The following is a 17116-nucleotide window of genomic DNA, read 5'->3' on the forward strand; positions in this document are numbered from 1 at the left end:
CTTGGCAGCCACCCCCTGAGTGCCCTCCTGTCACAGCCTGCCTTTGCTGTCAGTAGATTGTACCAACCTGGGCCATGGTCTGTGCCACTTCAATGGCGTTAGTGTAGCTGCCTCCAGTCAAAGTTAGCTTTGCTGAAACATTGAAATCCCTTTTTCCATCCTGAGGTAGAGTTTGCCTTTTGCTTCACTCACATCATAATTTACCTTTTCAAGTTCCCATTAAATTAAAAAAAAAAAGAAAAGACTGGGATCATTAACATCTTTAAAAACAGGAACATCCTCAACAATTAACAAAAATGTTAGAGATACTAGCACTAGAAATAAAGCAGCTTGACTCCTAACATATTAGACAAGTCTACTTTGCAGTGATGTACGCAATGGATTACTTGAAGATAGTTACCTTAGAAGACAGTTGTGCTGCACAGGGGAAGTACTGGAGAAAGAAGGGATGAGTCTGGAGTGCTTTTATATTCAACTCTTCACTAAAGGGAAGAAATGTTCTCTCGTTCAACAATATTTCAGAAAGTCGACTCTTGCAGGCAGCACAAGTTCATGTGAGTTAGCTCCAAGTCTGCCACAGCTTTTAGAGTTAAAATGGAGTTTTAACTCCAATAGAGTTAACCTGCCACTGAACACTTACCCAGCTCCCAGTTTTTGATGCATTCACACAAAATGACCACCTCTGAGCTCAATAAAAAATCTGTATATGCATCCCAGGGACAGAATGTAGCCCACTGGACCGGAAATCATTTTGCCATAGCAAATGCATCAGCTTTTTAAAAATGAGAAAGGTATTTTGGAATCTGACTTTGCAAGCACTGTCATGGTTTATAAACTTAGAATCTACAATGATTAGAGATTTTAACAGAACTTACAAGATTTTTCAGTGCAAAGGTCTTTTGCTAGAAATTTAAGAAATATCTGAAGTACCCCAAGGCTAAAAATATCACACCTGTAAACATCCTTAAAAGCCTACAGTTTTGTGCAGATACAGCCATACTGACACCAACTTAGAAGACCAAGTTGCCATAATTTTACAACTTTCAACTGTGCCAATACAATTTAGTAAGATTTAGATATTTTTATCAAGTTAAGTTATGTTTTTAAGTACTCGTCTCGTCCAGGCCTAGAGTTTTACAGACTCTTTCACTGTCTCCTACTTGGATTCTGAGTGGGCAGGCAGAGACTGGTCCCAAGCTGTGAGGGGAAGAATCTGTCTGCAGCCCTTCAAAAACTCCCCAAGGTTTACAGAGTGTTTGGTGTGACTACTCACTTTATCCAAGTTTTGTTATCCATTTCACCAGTGATTTGGTGATTTATACAGTAACTGTATTCTATGGAAATCACAGTGGCCTAACGGCATTTTTATAGTGCTCAGAATGAACCTTTTACCCTTGCTGGTCTTTTTTTCTGCTGATGGAAAAGGAGAAGTTTTTGTTTTGTTCATAGGTCAGCCTCAAAGCACCTTCAGTTTCATTTTCAGTCATGACTTCTTGAACTGTCATCTGTGGAGGGGGAAAATAAACAAATGACATGCCATAACTTCTACCCATCATTTCACCTCAACTGAGCACAATCTCTTGACTCACTTAAAACCATCATTGTGACTGAAGTTTATCTTCCAGACAGGCCTTCTGGATGCTTCCTAGATGTAAACCAAGAGCCTCATGAGAGGTTTTCCTTTTTTTGTGTGTGTTTCCATAGCTACTCATTTGCATTACTGGCAAATATTAGTGTTACTTTCAATGTACCCTTATCTGGTTTAAGTCTAAAGCTACTGGTTCTTGTTTATGTCTTCCACAATCTTATGTTTCATATACCGGAAAGAAATTGTGCTTTTTTTTTTTTTTTTTTTGAAACAGATGAGGTTCCACCAATTTTTTGCTCCAGGGCATTCCTCCCACAGCTGCTGCATCATCTACAGCCTTATCCTGAAAACCTGAAAATGCTAAAGAATCTCTCTGGGAAAGATGAAGGCTGTTTCCCACACTTCGGTAGCAACACTGGTATTTGCCAAAGTCTGTGGGAACAGTAATTTCTGAAGTCCCCTGGTTATAATCATACCTTATAAATGAACAAGGTTTCAAGAATTACCCCATCTCTGCTTTTCTTTTTTTTTTTTTTTTTATTCAAACATTTAGAGGATAAAAGACATTTCACTAAATATTAATAGGGAAGAAGCAGTGAAAATATCTTATACCTTTCAATAAAAGGTTGGCAGTAAATATTCTATTGAAACACTAATACTTAATATGCAGGTTTAATATTGATCTAATGTTTTTGTTCAGGGAAGTTGACCTTTAGTCTTGCATCCTAGCTACATGTCCTGTTATTTGAAGAGAAGGTGGTGGATCACTTGGAAATGTTTTTCTGTGTACTACCCTTCAAATGGGAAGGGGACATTTCAACTAATGCTTCTTTCTCCCAAGGGATAAACAGGTATAGCCTTTGTTGATCCTATCAAGTAGTTTGGAATATAAATCCACTTCTGTTTATTCAACACTGAAGCATTTTAGGTATTTGTGATAGAAGTGGTTCAACCAAGGCAAGGAGTTCTCTAGGTATGAAGGACAGCTGTTTTCTACCAAAAGACCTTTCTACTTTTGTGAGCCCTATCAGCTGCAAAGTGATAGTAAATACATGCCTTCCTGAAATGATTAACCCTGAAACTGGGGATTTCAGATACCTGACCAGGTTCCTTAGAAACAGACCACGAGCTCTGTACTTAAGTTAAATGAGGATTCAGATAAACTGGACCAAGTCAGCTCTGAGCTGCACTTGTGTATAAACCTGGAGTCATTTCACTAAGGCCACTGGAAGTGCTCTGGATTAATGCAAATGTAACTCAAGTGACAGCTTTCATCAAAGCACAGCAAGAGTTTTGTGGTGCATTACCTTAAGAAAGAAAGGAAGTCCCAGGTGATGGAGAATGATATTGAATGCTTCACCTCTGCCACGAACACAAATATACCAAAGAGTTCAAAGTCTGTGTCAACATCCACAGTCACAGTTATATCTTTCTCATCATATTGGGTTTCACAGACAGTCTTGGCTTTGTTTTCTGTATAGAAAGGACAAAATAGTGCCAATTTGAGCAGCTAATTTTAGAGTAATTTCACTACTGCCTGCATAAAATCAACACAGACAGCTTTTAGCTTAATACATTCATCAAGACAAAGTAATCATTCAGGATTATGAGAACTTTGGCCTGTGGTTGGAGGAGGGCAGAGTTTTTCTGGATGTCCTTGAACTTTGTCCTTACAAAGTCTTGTGATAACAGAGCTTGTGTACCCACATCCAGTGTTAAGTGGCAAGTTAGTTCCTGTCAGGAATGTGTTTGTGCAGCTAGAGCTGACTAATCCATACAGCCAGCTGCATCCCTGGCCTGCAGCAGCCTCTTCCAGGGAAGAGCTCAGAGCTGTTCTGACCTCCAGTGACTCCTTAGGTTCCAGCTACAGCAGCTCAACAATGGCCAAAGAGCATGACCTGAAGACCTTTCCCCACTGTCCTACCAGCTTTTCATTTTTGAAAAGGAAAATACGAGAGTGCTAAAAGATCAAAATGAGATAAGAGATGTGAAACTCCACAAATTCTTTAAGACAAAACCCACAGAAACGGTGGGTTTGTGGTGGAAATCATACGGTGACTGTGGCTGTCCTGAGAACGACCTCTCGTCCTGTTGCTTTTTTCTGAACAGGTGAAAGGAGATGATGCCACTCACATTAGTATTGATTCAGTGCCTGCTAACCTCAGTAATTCCTGCCCTTTGGTGCTCTCACAATTGTTGAGTTTTCTTCAACTGAATATATTCCCCTGGGGGCACTTAAGGTACCTAATCACAATGTAAGAGAGAAATGCAGATAGGATTTATGCCAGGGCAAGCTTTGAGGGTAGACTGGCTTCATCAACTAATCAGAGATGCAGTTTCAGAATGACAATTTTACTTACAAACAAGATAAAGCCTCTTTTTAGGTACTACCAGCAAATCTTAAGTCAGTTTGTAGCAGTTGAAGGAACAGCTAAAACATCCCCATAGAGCTATTAGAGAATAAAAACCCTGCCAGGAATGGCAGGTACCCACCTGATTTCTGTAAACTGAAAATCAAGGTGATTGTCTTAGGGTAGCCAGATGCCTGGAGTACCTCACTGCTGTGCACACTCTGGCAGAAGAGATCTACTTGGTGGCCAACATGATAGGAGTTTATTATGTATGTGATTGATGTTTCTCCAGCTGCAATGTGCACATATCTCTCTTGAGCAGTGTTTCTCCCTTGAAAAACCACATCTATCTAAAAATGACATGTAAATATAAGTTCTCAAAACAACATTTAAATAATATTTAGTTTTAAGACAGAAGAATATGGAAGTGAAAGAAACTTCTGTCTAGTCTATACTTATGTCAAAATCTATCCATTAACAAAATATCTCTTGGCCTTTCATTAATCATCTTTGACTTTCAAGTATGAAGCTTATCCAACAGAATGAATGTCAAGCCTCACCGATCTATGGCAAATTTTCATTAGCTTCTTTTTTACCCCACAAACACAACTTCCTTCTTATAAAGTATATTTAATATACACCTACTGACAATATTTACCAGATAGTAAGTACTCCAATACTTCTCTGAAAATAGTACCCAAAGAAATACTTCTTTCAGTATAAAATTCCCATTAAAGAGCATAGAAGCAGTACTCCAGTTCCTGGTGCAAAGTGCTCAAGCTGTCCTGTAGAGTTACAATAAAAACAGTACCCACTACCACAGATCAGAATGGAAGAATCTCATTCAGAAAGCAGTCAAGGAGAAACTTTCTATTTCAGCAGTTCAGGTTTTAGGCATCCAGAGTTTTTAAGTATCAGAAAATCTCAGCTTCCATCCTGTACTTTACAAAATGGGAGTTTTCATTCAAGCCATGAGCTTGAATTACATCCTTATACAGGACAATAATTATAATTAAAAACAAACAAACAAAACAACAAAACACCAAAACTACCTGTAAAGATGATGGGACTCTGGCTTGTAGCAGCCATGGCAAAGAGTGATGGAAATTCCCTGTTATGTTGGTACTTGTTTCAAACTCCTGAATTTGTCCTTCAAGAACTGTTAGGTGAGCACCATAAAGCACTTTCAAACTAAAGCTCCTGGTGACTCTGAGGTTCAAGATAGCCTGTGTGCAACAAAAGTAAATTGTCAAAAGACAGAATTGTAAAAGTTAAAGCTCCTGCTGGTCAGGGTTCTTTCTTTGGTTGAGACAGTATAATCTCAAGTATGTGTCAAAGACGCATCTTGTATCATTTTATAACACAACATAGTTATAAATGTCCCTTTTATTTTAGAATTCAAACATTTAACATGTGTTCTCAAGTATGGCCATGCTTTAATGCTATTCAGTTACATGGTTAATAAGTCTTGTGTTTCTCAGATAAAAAAATATGCCAGGTAATCAGAGTTCAGAAGGAAAATACCATTTGGAAAGGACCCAGTGAAATCCCAGCAGTGCTCCCCTCTGCCCTGTGTGTCCAGGGGACACTGCAGCTCTGTCAGACACACAAATGCAGTGCCCTCCTCTCTCTCCACACCGGCAGCAACCTCCAGCCCCAGGCCTGTGGAAAGTTCTGGTCTTAGCTATTCTCCCATGAGAACAAACTGAGCTTCTGGACTCCCCTCAAGAACAAAGGGAGCACCTGGACTCCCCTTCACCAAAACAGCAAACGTGTAAAGTCCCATCTACACCCGCTGCTCTCTGCTATCTCACTTCTCCAGCTGCTGTCCCCCTCGTGCCATGGCTCCAGGCTGATAGCCTACCTGCAACTCAATCCTGTCTTTCATTTGCAAAGTCTTCAATATGTCTATGTTATGAGTAAGTTTGTAGTTAAGAGACACAACATCCAACTTCTGGACAAAGTTCAGTTCTTCTGTAATCTGCTCAGTTCAAGTAAATATGACAAAAGTTAACTATGGCACATCTCTGACATGGAGACGTCTCTGAGTAACTGTAATCATTGGACTAATTACACAGAATAAAATTACAAAAGCTCTGAAAACTTTATGGTGAAGAATTGTCTAATTTTTTTAGAAGTCACAGCTTTGTACTGTAAAAGGGAATATGCTGCACCAAGTGAAGATTCTTGATGAGGAAGGTTTGATATAGTTTACAAATGAGAGCCAAGGATCATTGCTGATGTCAAATTTGTCGCAAGGAGCAATTGCACAGAAGGACTGGCTGAAAGATACTGCTTTCATTTAATTAAAGCCTTTAGAACTAACCCAGCCCCAGCAAAGTATTGCATTTGGATTGTCTGCAGAAACAGTATTTACCAAATCAATTAGCTCACCTCAACTTCTATTTCACATATTACTGATATGGAGAAGACACTTACTTGCTTGTTGTTCACACAAAAATTAATAAATCCTTTATAGAAGTCACTGTTTTTTTCTGATACCACATCAAATAACATCCTCATGGGAATGCCGATGTCAGCAGCTCCTTGGATGTTATGGATTAGCACCACATCCAGCTCTTGCCTTTCCTGTTAATAGTTCACAGCACAGAGAGCAAAGCACGTGTAGAACCCAGAGATCGCTGCAATACAGAGCTCAAACTAGAAATCTGTCTGTCCTACATTTAATATGAATTAAACTCTCACTAGCTATGTTGTTTCTCTATGGCACAGAAACATGCAGCGATCACCAGTTATGGCAGGAAAGTGAAGCACCATGAGGAAATAGGTACTTGTGTTGTTCTCTGCTCTCTTGTTCTGATGACAAGAGAATCCAAACTTGTAATTGTCAACAGAAAAGCAAGAGATTCACAGCCTTCCCTGTGTTGCTCTCTCACCGAATAAACAAACAGCAGTGTCTCAATTAATCACTGGCTATTATTTTGCAGGGTAAATCACAGTGATGTAAAGAACATCCAACAGTAGAATATAAACAACAAAAATTCACACATAAAGAGCATAACAAGGAAATTATTCAGGAAGTGCCAGAGATTATATGCTATTATCCAATACATCGGTTACTGCACAATGAAGGTGCCAGATTTTCAAAAATTTTATTATTTCATTTTTATTTTGGCATTTATTACTTAAGTTTGACTATTTGTTCCAAATTACATAGGTTAGAATACATTTCTCAGTACTTTGTTCACACACTCCAACAGCCTGCAAGGTACTCACATCAGTGACTTTTAGTAAAAAGAGTCCTCAGAATTTACTTTTATCAACAGTGATCAGTGTCTGTGAATCTAGGTTCATCTTATCCATCAAAAGGTAGCCTGAGCCATCAATTTTTATTGGTGTGCCAAGATCCTGTAAAAGAAAGAAAAAACTTTTAAAAATCACCACTTTTGCACTTAACCACAAATACATGATACCTCTGAAACTTAATTCCTAATATAGTAACTTTAATCACCTAGCTGTAAAATTAAGTGTATCAGGCAGCATAGGCACAGGATGTTTCAGAAATCTTGAGAGCTTTTTAATACATTTTATAAATGTTGTATTTTTTATTTTGAATATGTCTGATTCTTTTTAATAAATGAGAATGTTTTTCTTATTTCTCTGCAACCTCTTTGAAATACTTAGATTATTGTCTTTTGACTTTAGCAGGTACAAAGGTCCTAGCTTAGATGTATAAATTCAACATTAAAGGAGAAAATTCTTTTCCATACCTGAATTGTTTGGCATTTGTTTTCTATAAGCATTTTCCACTGCAGGTTCTTTTCAGGGTCAAAGTCCCCATTCATTTGAAGCTCACAGCCACCCAATTTCATTCCAACTCCAAGAAGATATTTTAAGTGTTTCCGTGCACTGGTGGACAGCTCATTTTCCCTTGGGATTTCCTTCAGCTGGGGGAGGTCATGCCTGAATTGAATTTCCAGAGCCATCTTTGGCTTGCACTCTGCTCTCACTTCAAGATGGGCAGTTTTGCCTTCTGCTTCCAGGACAGAGAGCAACTCTGCCTGGCACTTGTCTTTCTGAATGGATCCTGTGAACCGTGACTGACTTGGGAAACTGAGATCCTATCAAGATTTAAACAAAAAATCCTTGGGAATATTACAAACACCTTAGACAAATGTGTATTATATGGTACAATATCAGAGACAAAACCTACAATCCCCAAGCTGACATTTTTCTCCCTCTCAACAAGAAAGAAGGTGATTTTTCCTGAATAGGACCTGATGGAAGATTTAAGGGCTGTCCTGCAGAATTCACAACTTCTGCATCTTTATGAAGTTTAATATTTAAAAAAAAAAACCAAAATACCTGTTTCTTCAGATTGGCAAAGTTTACTAAACATTCTATGCTTCATCCAGACCACACCAATCTCAGTTTTCAAACAAATTAATGTACAAAAAAATCACGGGCCTAACAGACATTCTTGCCTCTGGTTGTAGAAGGTTTAGGTTTTTTTATAATTAAACTTTCTGCTTGTCTTGTGCAACAGCCCAAATGAAAGGTTCCTTCCCATTCTGTCAAAGAATTTCTAAAAACAATGAAAATTATACTATTTTAATACTTTAAAGGGTTTTAATTCCCTTTTCACAACAACTTTCCTGTCATTTTTATGTTGCCACTTTGTAGTTGAGGAAGTTACTCAGTTTGAGGATTTGAAAGCAAAATATAAATTCCTATGAACATCTAGGAAAAAACCCAGATTTTGCAATAGTCATTCTTTCCAATGTAGTCAGTGACGCTAATTGGAAAAACCAAGGAAGTTCTCTTTTGATATAATCCTCACAGACCAGGGAATGTATTTCTGACAGAGTTCAGGCTAATATTGCTGTTCAGCTTTAGAGGGCAGTGTCGGCCTGCGAAGGCAACAGTCAGCAAAGGCTGAACTGATCTCGGTCTCAGAGAGCACCCGGGAACAGGATGTGTGAGACACTGCCTTAGCCAAATGCTGTGAGACACGTGTGCCTCTAGAGTGCCTTCCCAACACTTCAGCACTGTCATTTTAGCTAAAACCCACCAGGCCTTCATTTGATCCCCATACACTCTTTAAAAGCTTCCCAGAGCTACCTGCAGAAGTTGACATTCTGTTTCTGTTCCCACTGTCCAGTCAGCTTTGTTCTGAACACAGTGATCCCCTCTAGCCCTCAGTCTGCATCTGCCAGCCTGCAGCAGGAAAATGACCTCTGTGGTGGAGTCTGTGGCTGCAGAGAACAGGACTGAGTTTTCAAAAGGCAGCCCAAGCTGGCTGAGCCAGGGAAATGAATGCCTGAGCATCCCTTGGAGTGTATATTCACGCTGTCAGGAGGTGTCTATCTGCACATCCACTGCTCTGCCATCACACTGCAGGTTCATTAACAAGCCCACGTGTCAGATGTTCTGTTGAAATGAGCCCCCCAAGACTGCAGCACAAGGCAATCCCATCCTCTGCAACAGAAAAGATTACATGGTTTAGAACACACAAAGCAAAGCAACAGTCTTCCTCATTTGTTCCTAATTCATGAGAAAGCATTCCTGCTTTCTGAAACCATCTGCATTTGGAAAGGACCATACAAGACAGCTTGTTACGTAGAGAAATCAGAAATTTCTCTGTGAAAAAGCAGAAAAAAAAATAGGGAGGGGGGGAAAGAAGAATAAATCCTTGAATCATCTTTTCACAACTAATGTATATGAAAAAAATCTTAACCTCCACAATTCCAAACTGAAAGGACATGCTTTTCACTAGATTTTAGGACAAAAGTTTATTTTAATTAATAAACTATTATTAAGCAACATTTTTATGGCAACAGCAGTAACACCTACCATTGTATTACTCCAAATTATCACTTCCCCCTGCAAGTGCTCTGACTCATTGCTCCGTCAGGACTTTAATGACCAAATTTGGCCTATCCATAAATGTGTTAGGAGACAGTTTTCTGTGACTCAATTTTCTGTGACTGATCTGAAATACACAGACTGGAAGGGCACACAGAAAACAATCTGGGCTTACCTCTAGACTGACGCACTTGTTTCTAAAAGCAAGTACCCATCCTGTCTCATTGCTTGCCAGGCTCACTTCCCCATCAGTTTCCAAAGTGCAAGGCCCAAGGACAATACCAAGGATGCCCTTGTACTTGTCACTTCTCATGGCTGACATCTTCAGCTGGTTCTCTGTGGCAATTCCCAGAGAATGAAGTAAAGGCAAAGAATGCTGGAAGTCGATTTCTAAATGAGGATGGGTGTTACTGGTGGCATAGAGTTGCAGGCAGGCAAATATATCATGAAAAGAAACACGACCAAAGAGGATGACAATAAAGTTGCTGGTAAATATTGACCCATTCAGTGAAACCCTTGCTGGAGTCTGAAAAATTACAGAAAACTGTGGTCAAGTTTGCTTTCCTGTCAGGTCACATACTGTTTTTAAAAGCTTGTATTACTAGAAGAGAACTGTTCCCTACACTATTTTGTATTCATCCCACATAATTATGCTGAAACAAATGGAGAGATGGACTCAAATCTTTTTTTTGGAGTTCCACAATAGAAACAACAGGAAGAAAACCCAAACCAATAATTAATGATAATATTTGAAAGTGCACACAAAACTTCCAGGAAGCTCAAATCCAATTTCTACATGTCCGACACTGTCAGTACTCAGATTCCCTCCATAGTAGTTAAGACACTATGCTACTGAGAGCAAAGTTTAAAAATGAAGTGAATACCTCAAAATGATGAAATGCAATTGCACCATTGCAAAGGCCAGAAAGCTGTTTGTTAGCAGATTCTCCACTACAAGCAACCTGTTGATGTTGTCAACAAAGCACATTCAGAGAATGAAGAAAAGCAGGGAGGACTAAAATTCAACCGAGCAAGTTACAGGGCTGCTTTAAGGATTAAATTGATGAAGGCACCAAAACATAGATTTAAGGTTAGAGTTCCATTTCAAAAAGATAAACAGTTTAGTGTTAAGTGCACTAAATATATTACAATATATGGCAGGATTTCTGCAAACCTCTAGAACATGTGGAACAATGTCCATCATGGTGAAGTAAAAGAGAAACTTCCATAGCAGCGCCAGTGGTTTTCTTCTCTATTTCAATCTTGAGCTGCTCTGTCTCCACTGTGGTTGTTATCCCCGCAGCAATCTTTCTGGAGAAATTCTTTGCACAAAAGAAACCAAATCATGGAAAGAAACAAACAACATCCCAGCAACAATTGGGAATGGCAGAGTGTGTTGCACAGTGCTTAAACATCACAGCCTGTGTCAGCGCGGCAGCACTGGTAAAATAAAGTGCAAATTCATCAAGGCATTTCAAATAGAGATTATAGTGTTATGCCAGGCCTCCTAAATGCAATGTATCAATAATTCCTTCTGGCTTCAAAACATATTGAGAGCCTTCAAGTACCCTGAAGGACTTGAGCCTTCAGGCACAAACAATTAAAGCACTGGAACTACTAAAAAGCAAGGCAAAGGAACTGTTTAGAATTCTTTCTCTTTTCTGCATTTATTTCCTCTATCATACAACATTTGCTCATGAAATGCTTACAAAGGTTAAAGGGAAAGCAACTTCTCAAGTGTGCTTTGCAAACATCAATGACTAAAGAAGGTGAGAGAGCACGATTCCAGTCTAAAGAGTTAATAAAATACTCCTTGATGTAATCTGGGCCCCTTTGTCAAAATCCCTGACCTATCAAATGCCAAACTCAGACTCAGTCTAGTTTCGAAACTGAAATAAATAAATAAATAAATAAATAAATAAATAAAACCACTGAAACCCAAAAACCTACATATTTCACATAGCAGCTCAAATTTCCTACAACCAATGCAAAGCAGTAACTGAAAAAGCCTTCTTCTGCCTTCACAGTGATTTTTGAGGATATTCTTATTATGAAACTGCTTCAGAGATTTCTTTGTGGAAAATTACTTGCTGATTTTGCCATTTTTACTCTGCTGAGCTACTCAGTCTGGTACTCATTCTGATTTTTCATCTAAGACTACAGCTCATCTGGGCATAGGATGTACTCCATATAAGCAGTTATCTAGCTCTTGGTCTACTATCAGCAATACGGATAGAAGCAGAAAGTTAATAGCTGGGCAGGAACATAAAAACATGATGAATTTACCAGAAAAGTACTATATTGTGACAACTCTTTTCTTGAATCGCTACTATTGCCCAGTTTCCACACCAGTCTCACTTTTAACTGTTTATATAAAAAGGTTTTTCAACACATTTCACATAGCCATTAAAAAAAAAAAAAAACCTTTAAAGCATAAAATTTGCATCAAAGTCAATAGGAACATCAACACAAATTAGAGAGAATTTCTGCTTTATCATGACACTGGTTCAAGTGCAGAGAGTAACTTAGGCTTTCTAAAATAATCGAATTTGCATTTTAATCTCAAGTTTTAGCTTTGTAGCTTCCCTTTTAGGGAAAAAACTAAACTAATAAAAAAAAAAAAGAAGAAAAATATCTTATGGTAGGACTATGAGAATCCTCAAGAAATTACAAATCTGAGCTTGTTTGAATCTGGACCATTTCATAAGCCCAAGAACAAAGAAATTTATGAACAAAACTCTAAGGCTTTTTTCGATAAAAATACTTCAAGCAGCTCCTTTCAGCAGAGCACAGATTTGGGGCAGTTTTTATTGAAACATCTAAATATGGAATTAAGTGCCTGAATAACAGCTAGGTCCTAAATGCTCACTGAAGCCAATCCTTTAAGATAAAATAGCACATAAGTGTCCTGTGCACTTGACTCAGGTGGCATCCCTCATGGAGCGATTGGCAAATGCAGGATGGAGCCCGACTCAACATCTTGTAAGTATTTTTTCCAGCCTCCCACCAGGTGAGCTTTTTCTAAAAAATCAAAACACCACCCCCAAAACAGGCAGAAAAAGAACCTACTGAAGAGAAATTTCCAACACATTGCTGTCCTAGATAATCTTTAAAAATGGAAGAAAATCTGACACACGTGCTGCAAACATACTGGTTTAATGACACACAAGAGACCCACGCTGGCTGTAAGTCTCAGAAAGTATTCATCCATTTTAATGGACACTGTACTCAAGTTTGGAAAATGAATTTAATAAAAAGTACCACCTGTCACACAACACGGTAATCCTGTCCGTGGACACCTGAGAACTGTTCACCATTACTGCCAAGAAAGCCTGAACTTCTACAAAGTGGCAAAGTCTGCTTCGTATAGGCCTCACAAATAATATTAAATTAATATTATCGTAACACTGACGTTTAGCCCGAACAGCCGAAGGCAGGAGGGAAGTGCCCTTGGCCAGGGTCCTACACCCACCTGTGTGCTCGCCGCACCTCCGCCTCCCTGCGCCCGCAGCAATCCCGTGTCGAGCCCGCGGAGCCCTCACAGCGCCGGGCACCGCCGGGAACCCGCGGCCGGGGGCCCCTCACAGCGCCGGGCACCGCCGGGAGCCCGCGGAGCCCTCACAGCGCCGGGCACGGCCGGGAGCCCGCGGCCGGGGAGCCCTCACAGCGCCGGGCACGGCCGGGAGCCCGCGGCCGGGGGCCCCTCACAGCGCCGAGCATGTCCCGGAGCCTCTCCTCACAGCGCCGAGCATGTCCCGGAGCCTCTCCTCACAGCGCCGGGCACTGCCGGGAACCCCCCTCACAGCGCCGGGCACCGCCCGGGGCAGCGCTCCGGGGGCAGCGGCACGAACGCCCCCCACCTCTGGGGAAAACGCCGCGAAAGCGCTGCGAGGGACCAACGCTTTCCGGGGCGTTTTCCCAGCCGAAGTTAAGCGGTGGAGGGGCCACCTGTCCGCCCCAGCGCTCTGGCAGCGGCCGCTGCCCGCGGACCGTCCCCAAACTCGGGCTCCGAGCGCCGAGGAGCAGCCGATGAACCCGCGGCACAGCCGGGGCGAGGGCGGGCAGAGCGACAGAGTCAGCGATGGCTGCGGGGAGACGGGGTGATGGGGCCGCACCTGCAGTCCGGTGTCCAGTTCTGGGCCTCTCGCAACAAAGAAGGACATTGAGCTGCTGCAGCGTGACCAGAGACTCCTCATCAACACTAATGAGGGAGCCGGGGGGCCTCAGCCTGGAGAAGAGGAGGCTCAGGAGGGACCTTTCCCTCTCAGCTGCCTGAAGAAGTGGTCAGGCATTGCAACAGGCTGTGCAGGGAAGTGCTGAAATTACCACCCCTGGAAGCATTCAGAAAGTATGTCCATGTGGTGCTTAGGGACATGGCTGAAAGGTGGAGCTGGCAGGTTGGACTCAAGTGATCTCAGAGGTCTTTTCCAACCTTAGCCATTCTATGATTCTGTTATCCTAGAGTAAAAAAAAAAATCTTCTAGTTACCAAGACACAGAGCACTTAGAGTAGCACCAGGAGAAGGTACTTCAGAGGCTGTGTGGAGCAAGAGATGGAAATTGCTTTGGGTTTGTCTTTTTTTTTTTCCCCTAATGCTTTTGCGAATCCCTTGCTGTCACACTCAGATGCACTGTGGCTTTATGTCTTAGAGCAGTCCGTCATACTCCCTGTTAATGCCGTGGTCCTCTGGAGCTCACTGAAGCTGCTTCTCAGGGGTATTTTTTTGTGACGAAGATAAAGCTGAAGTGTGAAGCAAAACAGCCAACTGCAAAAGGACTTTTTCAAAAAGCCACCCACTCACTCTTGGTTTATTCTCAGCTTGGGCACAGCTACTTTCAGCACCTCCAGACCACACATAGGTTTCACATGCACCTTTTAGTGTCCTGGTTTGAAAATGCACTAAGATGCTTGCTCATTGGCAAATTTATTTTTATACTGGATCCACACCCAGCATATCATACATGAGAGTATTCATCTCACAAAAAATACATTACAAGTAATTCCAAAAAAACAAAGCTCATATCACATTGCAGGATCTTATGAAGCAAACAGGAACACAGAAGTTAATTTGCTATAAAATGCAATCACCTGAACTACAAAAACTACACCTTTGTCACAGGACTTGCACTTCTTAGTTTTTACTCCGAGGATGACATTATTGTATACTCCATTACTGACCTCCTGATGCTCAGTTATGAATAATCATTAACTATATATTTTTTTTTTAATTAACTATAATTTCTTCAAAAAACCCTTGTGGTTAGACTGCCAGAAGTGCTTTCACAAACACTGCAACAAATAGCAGCTTCCTGAAACCACTCTGAACTCACTTAACAACTCCCTCTTGTAGGGCTATCAGCTGCCTTTTACTTGTTTTAACAACTTTTATTTTGGGTCCTCTTTGCATGACAAAACAAGTTTTATTTCTTTCTGGCTCAAGCCTCATCAGAATTTGAACACTGTGCAAGTTCTGTGTAATAAAAATAGAAGCCTAATGAAATTAACACTGTCAAAGTGTAACAGAAAGCAATGTCATCCTGGATATCTCATTAAGGTGGGTGTAAGGAAGGTTTTACCAGCATCTGTAATGTGAGGCTGGAGGATTTCAGATGGCCTGTGCTTCTTCTTAGGTGAAAACAGCTTGAGTTCATAAAGCCAGCATTGCTCCTTCTGTATCTTACCTTACCAAGAAAAAACTATTCATACAACACTCACTACCAAAATAACCCTAAAGTTGCTTAATAAAAATAATAAATATTAATGCATTAAAACAAACTTGTTTGTGGTACTAACCTTGCCTTCCTGTGCTTTCAGCACCTCAAAAAAACCCCAACCAAACAAAAAATATAGAAAGAATACTGAAAGAAATATAGAAAATATTGAAAGAAAGTAGGGTATTCTCACATGACTAATAGGGATTCTCTCCTACTGAATACAGTGATATTTGATATATATTCCTGAACATGGAGCCATATTTATATGTGTTTGTTTAGTTGCATTGCAAGTGAAAGTTCTGGGTAAAAGTTTTAATTGAAAAAAATATTTCTAGGACCCATGTTACAGGAAAAGAACACATTCTCAGTGTGGCTCTGTGTGGGACAGTTGGTCTGCAAGGCAGACAGTGCTATTTATCAGAGACTTGGCCCAGGTGAGATTCTGAAAAATTTCTCCCTGTAATTACTTTTCTTCTTTTAACATTTCAGCCACCCATGTGTTTGGAAACATTCCAAATATTATAGTTTTCCAATTACAAGCACTAGACAGGAAAGACAAAGTTTTTATTTTAAATAGTGCCAGTTTTAAAAACAAACAGTAATTTCAACATAATCAAACACAAAGTGCTTTCACACAAAGCAAGTTATATCCTGCATTTGTTTGTCCAAGGTAGATTTAACAAAGCAGGTTACTCTGGCACAGTCTGTAGATTATTCCATACACAAAAGAACAAACACAGGCTTTGCATTTAAGGAAACACAACTACAGAAGGGGCAGCAGAAAGCCTTGCAGAATGCTGAATTAGAAGAAAGAGCTGCCAACATTGTGTGTCCTATTCTCAATCCACACAAGGAATTTAAAGAGAATCAACAGACTGTCCACATAAATCAAAACAAATTTTTTTTTGGTGTGTTGCATTCTGGTGCCACCACCTCAGATTTTGCAACCATCACTTTGAGAGAAAAGGGGAGCTAAGGTATTAACAATTGGAAGACTTATCAAATTAATATACGGCAGGATTATCCAGACCAGACCAACAAGGTACTAAAGAATTAAAAATCCTTCCCACCATGCAAGCAAATTTCAAGTTTTGAAACACTGCAAGCTTCATTGCTTGCTCTACAATAAACTGACAAGAAGCACATTTTCTGTGACACCAAGTAAGGCACAGGAGTTGCTTGTGTCACCAGAACAGAAAATTCAATGCAGCATGACCAAGCCCTTCAAGAACACGGAGAGCACTATGGTGGTGCACCAGCAGATAAAAGCATTTGTTGGTAGCACATCATCAACATGGAGAGCTACAAAACTACCAGCTTTTTATCTCCATCATCCTCTTGCCAGTGACTAGTTGCTGATGTACGTTCTTACAGCATGAGGACACCAGAAACCTTTTCCAAATACACAAGGAAGCTCTTAAATCACCTGCAGACTGGCTCACAAGCAGCATCAGTTTACAAAACCTAATTAAGACAAGGCAATCTCTAGATTGTACATGATCTACAAAATTATTTTATTTCAAACACAGAGTGTTGAAAGACTTTTGAAAAACTAACTTATACCAAATATATACAGAAGGCACATTTGGCAAGAACAGTAAATGCAGTATTTTTTATTTGTATATATTTTAGCTTCT

The 17116-nt window shown here is 40.3% G+C and overlaps 1 protein-coding gene across 8 annotated transcripts; it reads right to left on the reverse strand.

The window, feature by feature from the left end:
* Positions 1 to 65: 65 nt before the first annotated feature.
* LOC137483569 (uncharacterized) lies at positions 66 to 10968 on the reverse strand. 8 transcript variants are annotated; one of them, XM_068206768.1, is made up of 15 exons: positions 10940 to 10968; positions 10650 to 10727; positions 9941 to 10291; positions 9022 to 9378; positions 7671 to 8021; positions 7177 to 7308; positions 6379 to 6528; positions 5804 to 5920; positions 4992 to 5165; positions 4082 to 4289; positions 2896 to 3061; positions 1590 to 1645; positions 1393 to 1505; positions 401 to 433; positions 66 to 204 (listed from the first exon to the last, which is right to left on the reverse strand). In XM_068206768.1, exons 7-12 carry the CDS (start codon positions 6460 to 6462, stop codon positions 1615 to 1617), a joined length of 780 nt encoding a protein of 259 aa, XP_068062869.1. In that variant the 5' UTR covers positions 6463 to 6528; positions 7177 to 7308; positions 7671 to 8021; positions 9022 to 9378; positions 9941 to 10291; positions 10650 to 10727; positions 10940 to 10968; the 3' UTR covers positions 66 to 204; positions 401 to 433; positions 1393 to 1505; positions 1590 to 1614. The 8 variants fall into 8 exon arrangements, with proteins under 8 accessions (XP_068062869.1, XP_068062867.1, XP_068062871.1 ...); XM_068206766.1 differs by having other exon boundaries at positions 401 to 482; XM_068206770.1 differs by lacking the exon at positions 1590 to 1645 and having other exon boundaries at positions 401 to 482.
* Positions 10969 to 17116: the final 6148 nt, after the last annotated feature.

This window comes from Anomalospiza imberbis, chromosome 16 (genome assembly GCF_031753505.1).
Source record: "Anomalospiza imberbis isolate Cuckoo-Finch-1a 21T00152 chromosome 16, ASM3175350v1, whole genome shotgun sequence".
Lineage (NCBI taxonomy): Eukaryota > Metazoa > Chordata > Aves > Passeriformes > Viduidae > Anomalospiza > Anomalospiza imberbis.

Coding starts and splice junctions, on each gene's coding strand:
- LOC137483569 (XM_068206767.1), bottom strand. CDS start 6,462: ATGAGGATGTTATTTGATGTGGTATCAGAAAAAAACAGTGACTTCTAT. Junction 4,290..4,991: donor GAGTCCCATCATCTTTACAG/GTAGTTTTGGTG, acceptor TGTCATTTTTAG/ATAGATGTGGTTTTTCAAGG. Junction 3,062..4,081: donor TTTCAGTTTACAGAAATCAG/GTGGGTACCTGC, acceptor CTTTCTATACAG/AAAACAAAGCCAAGACTGTC.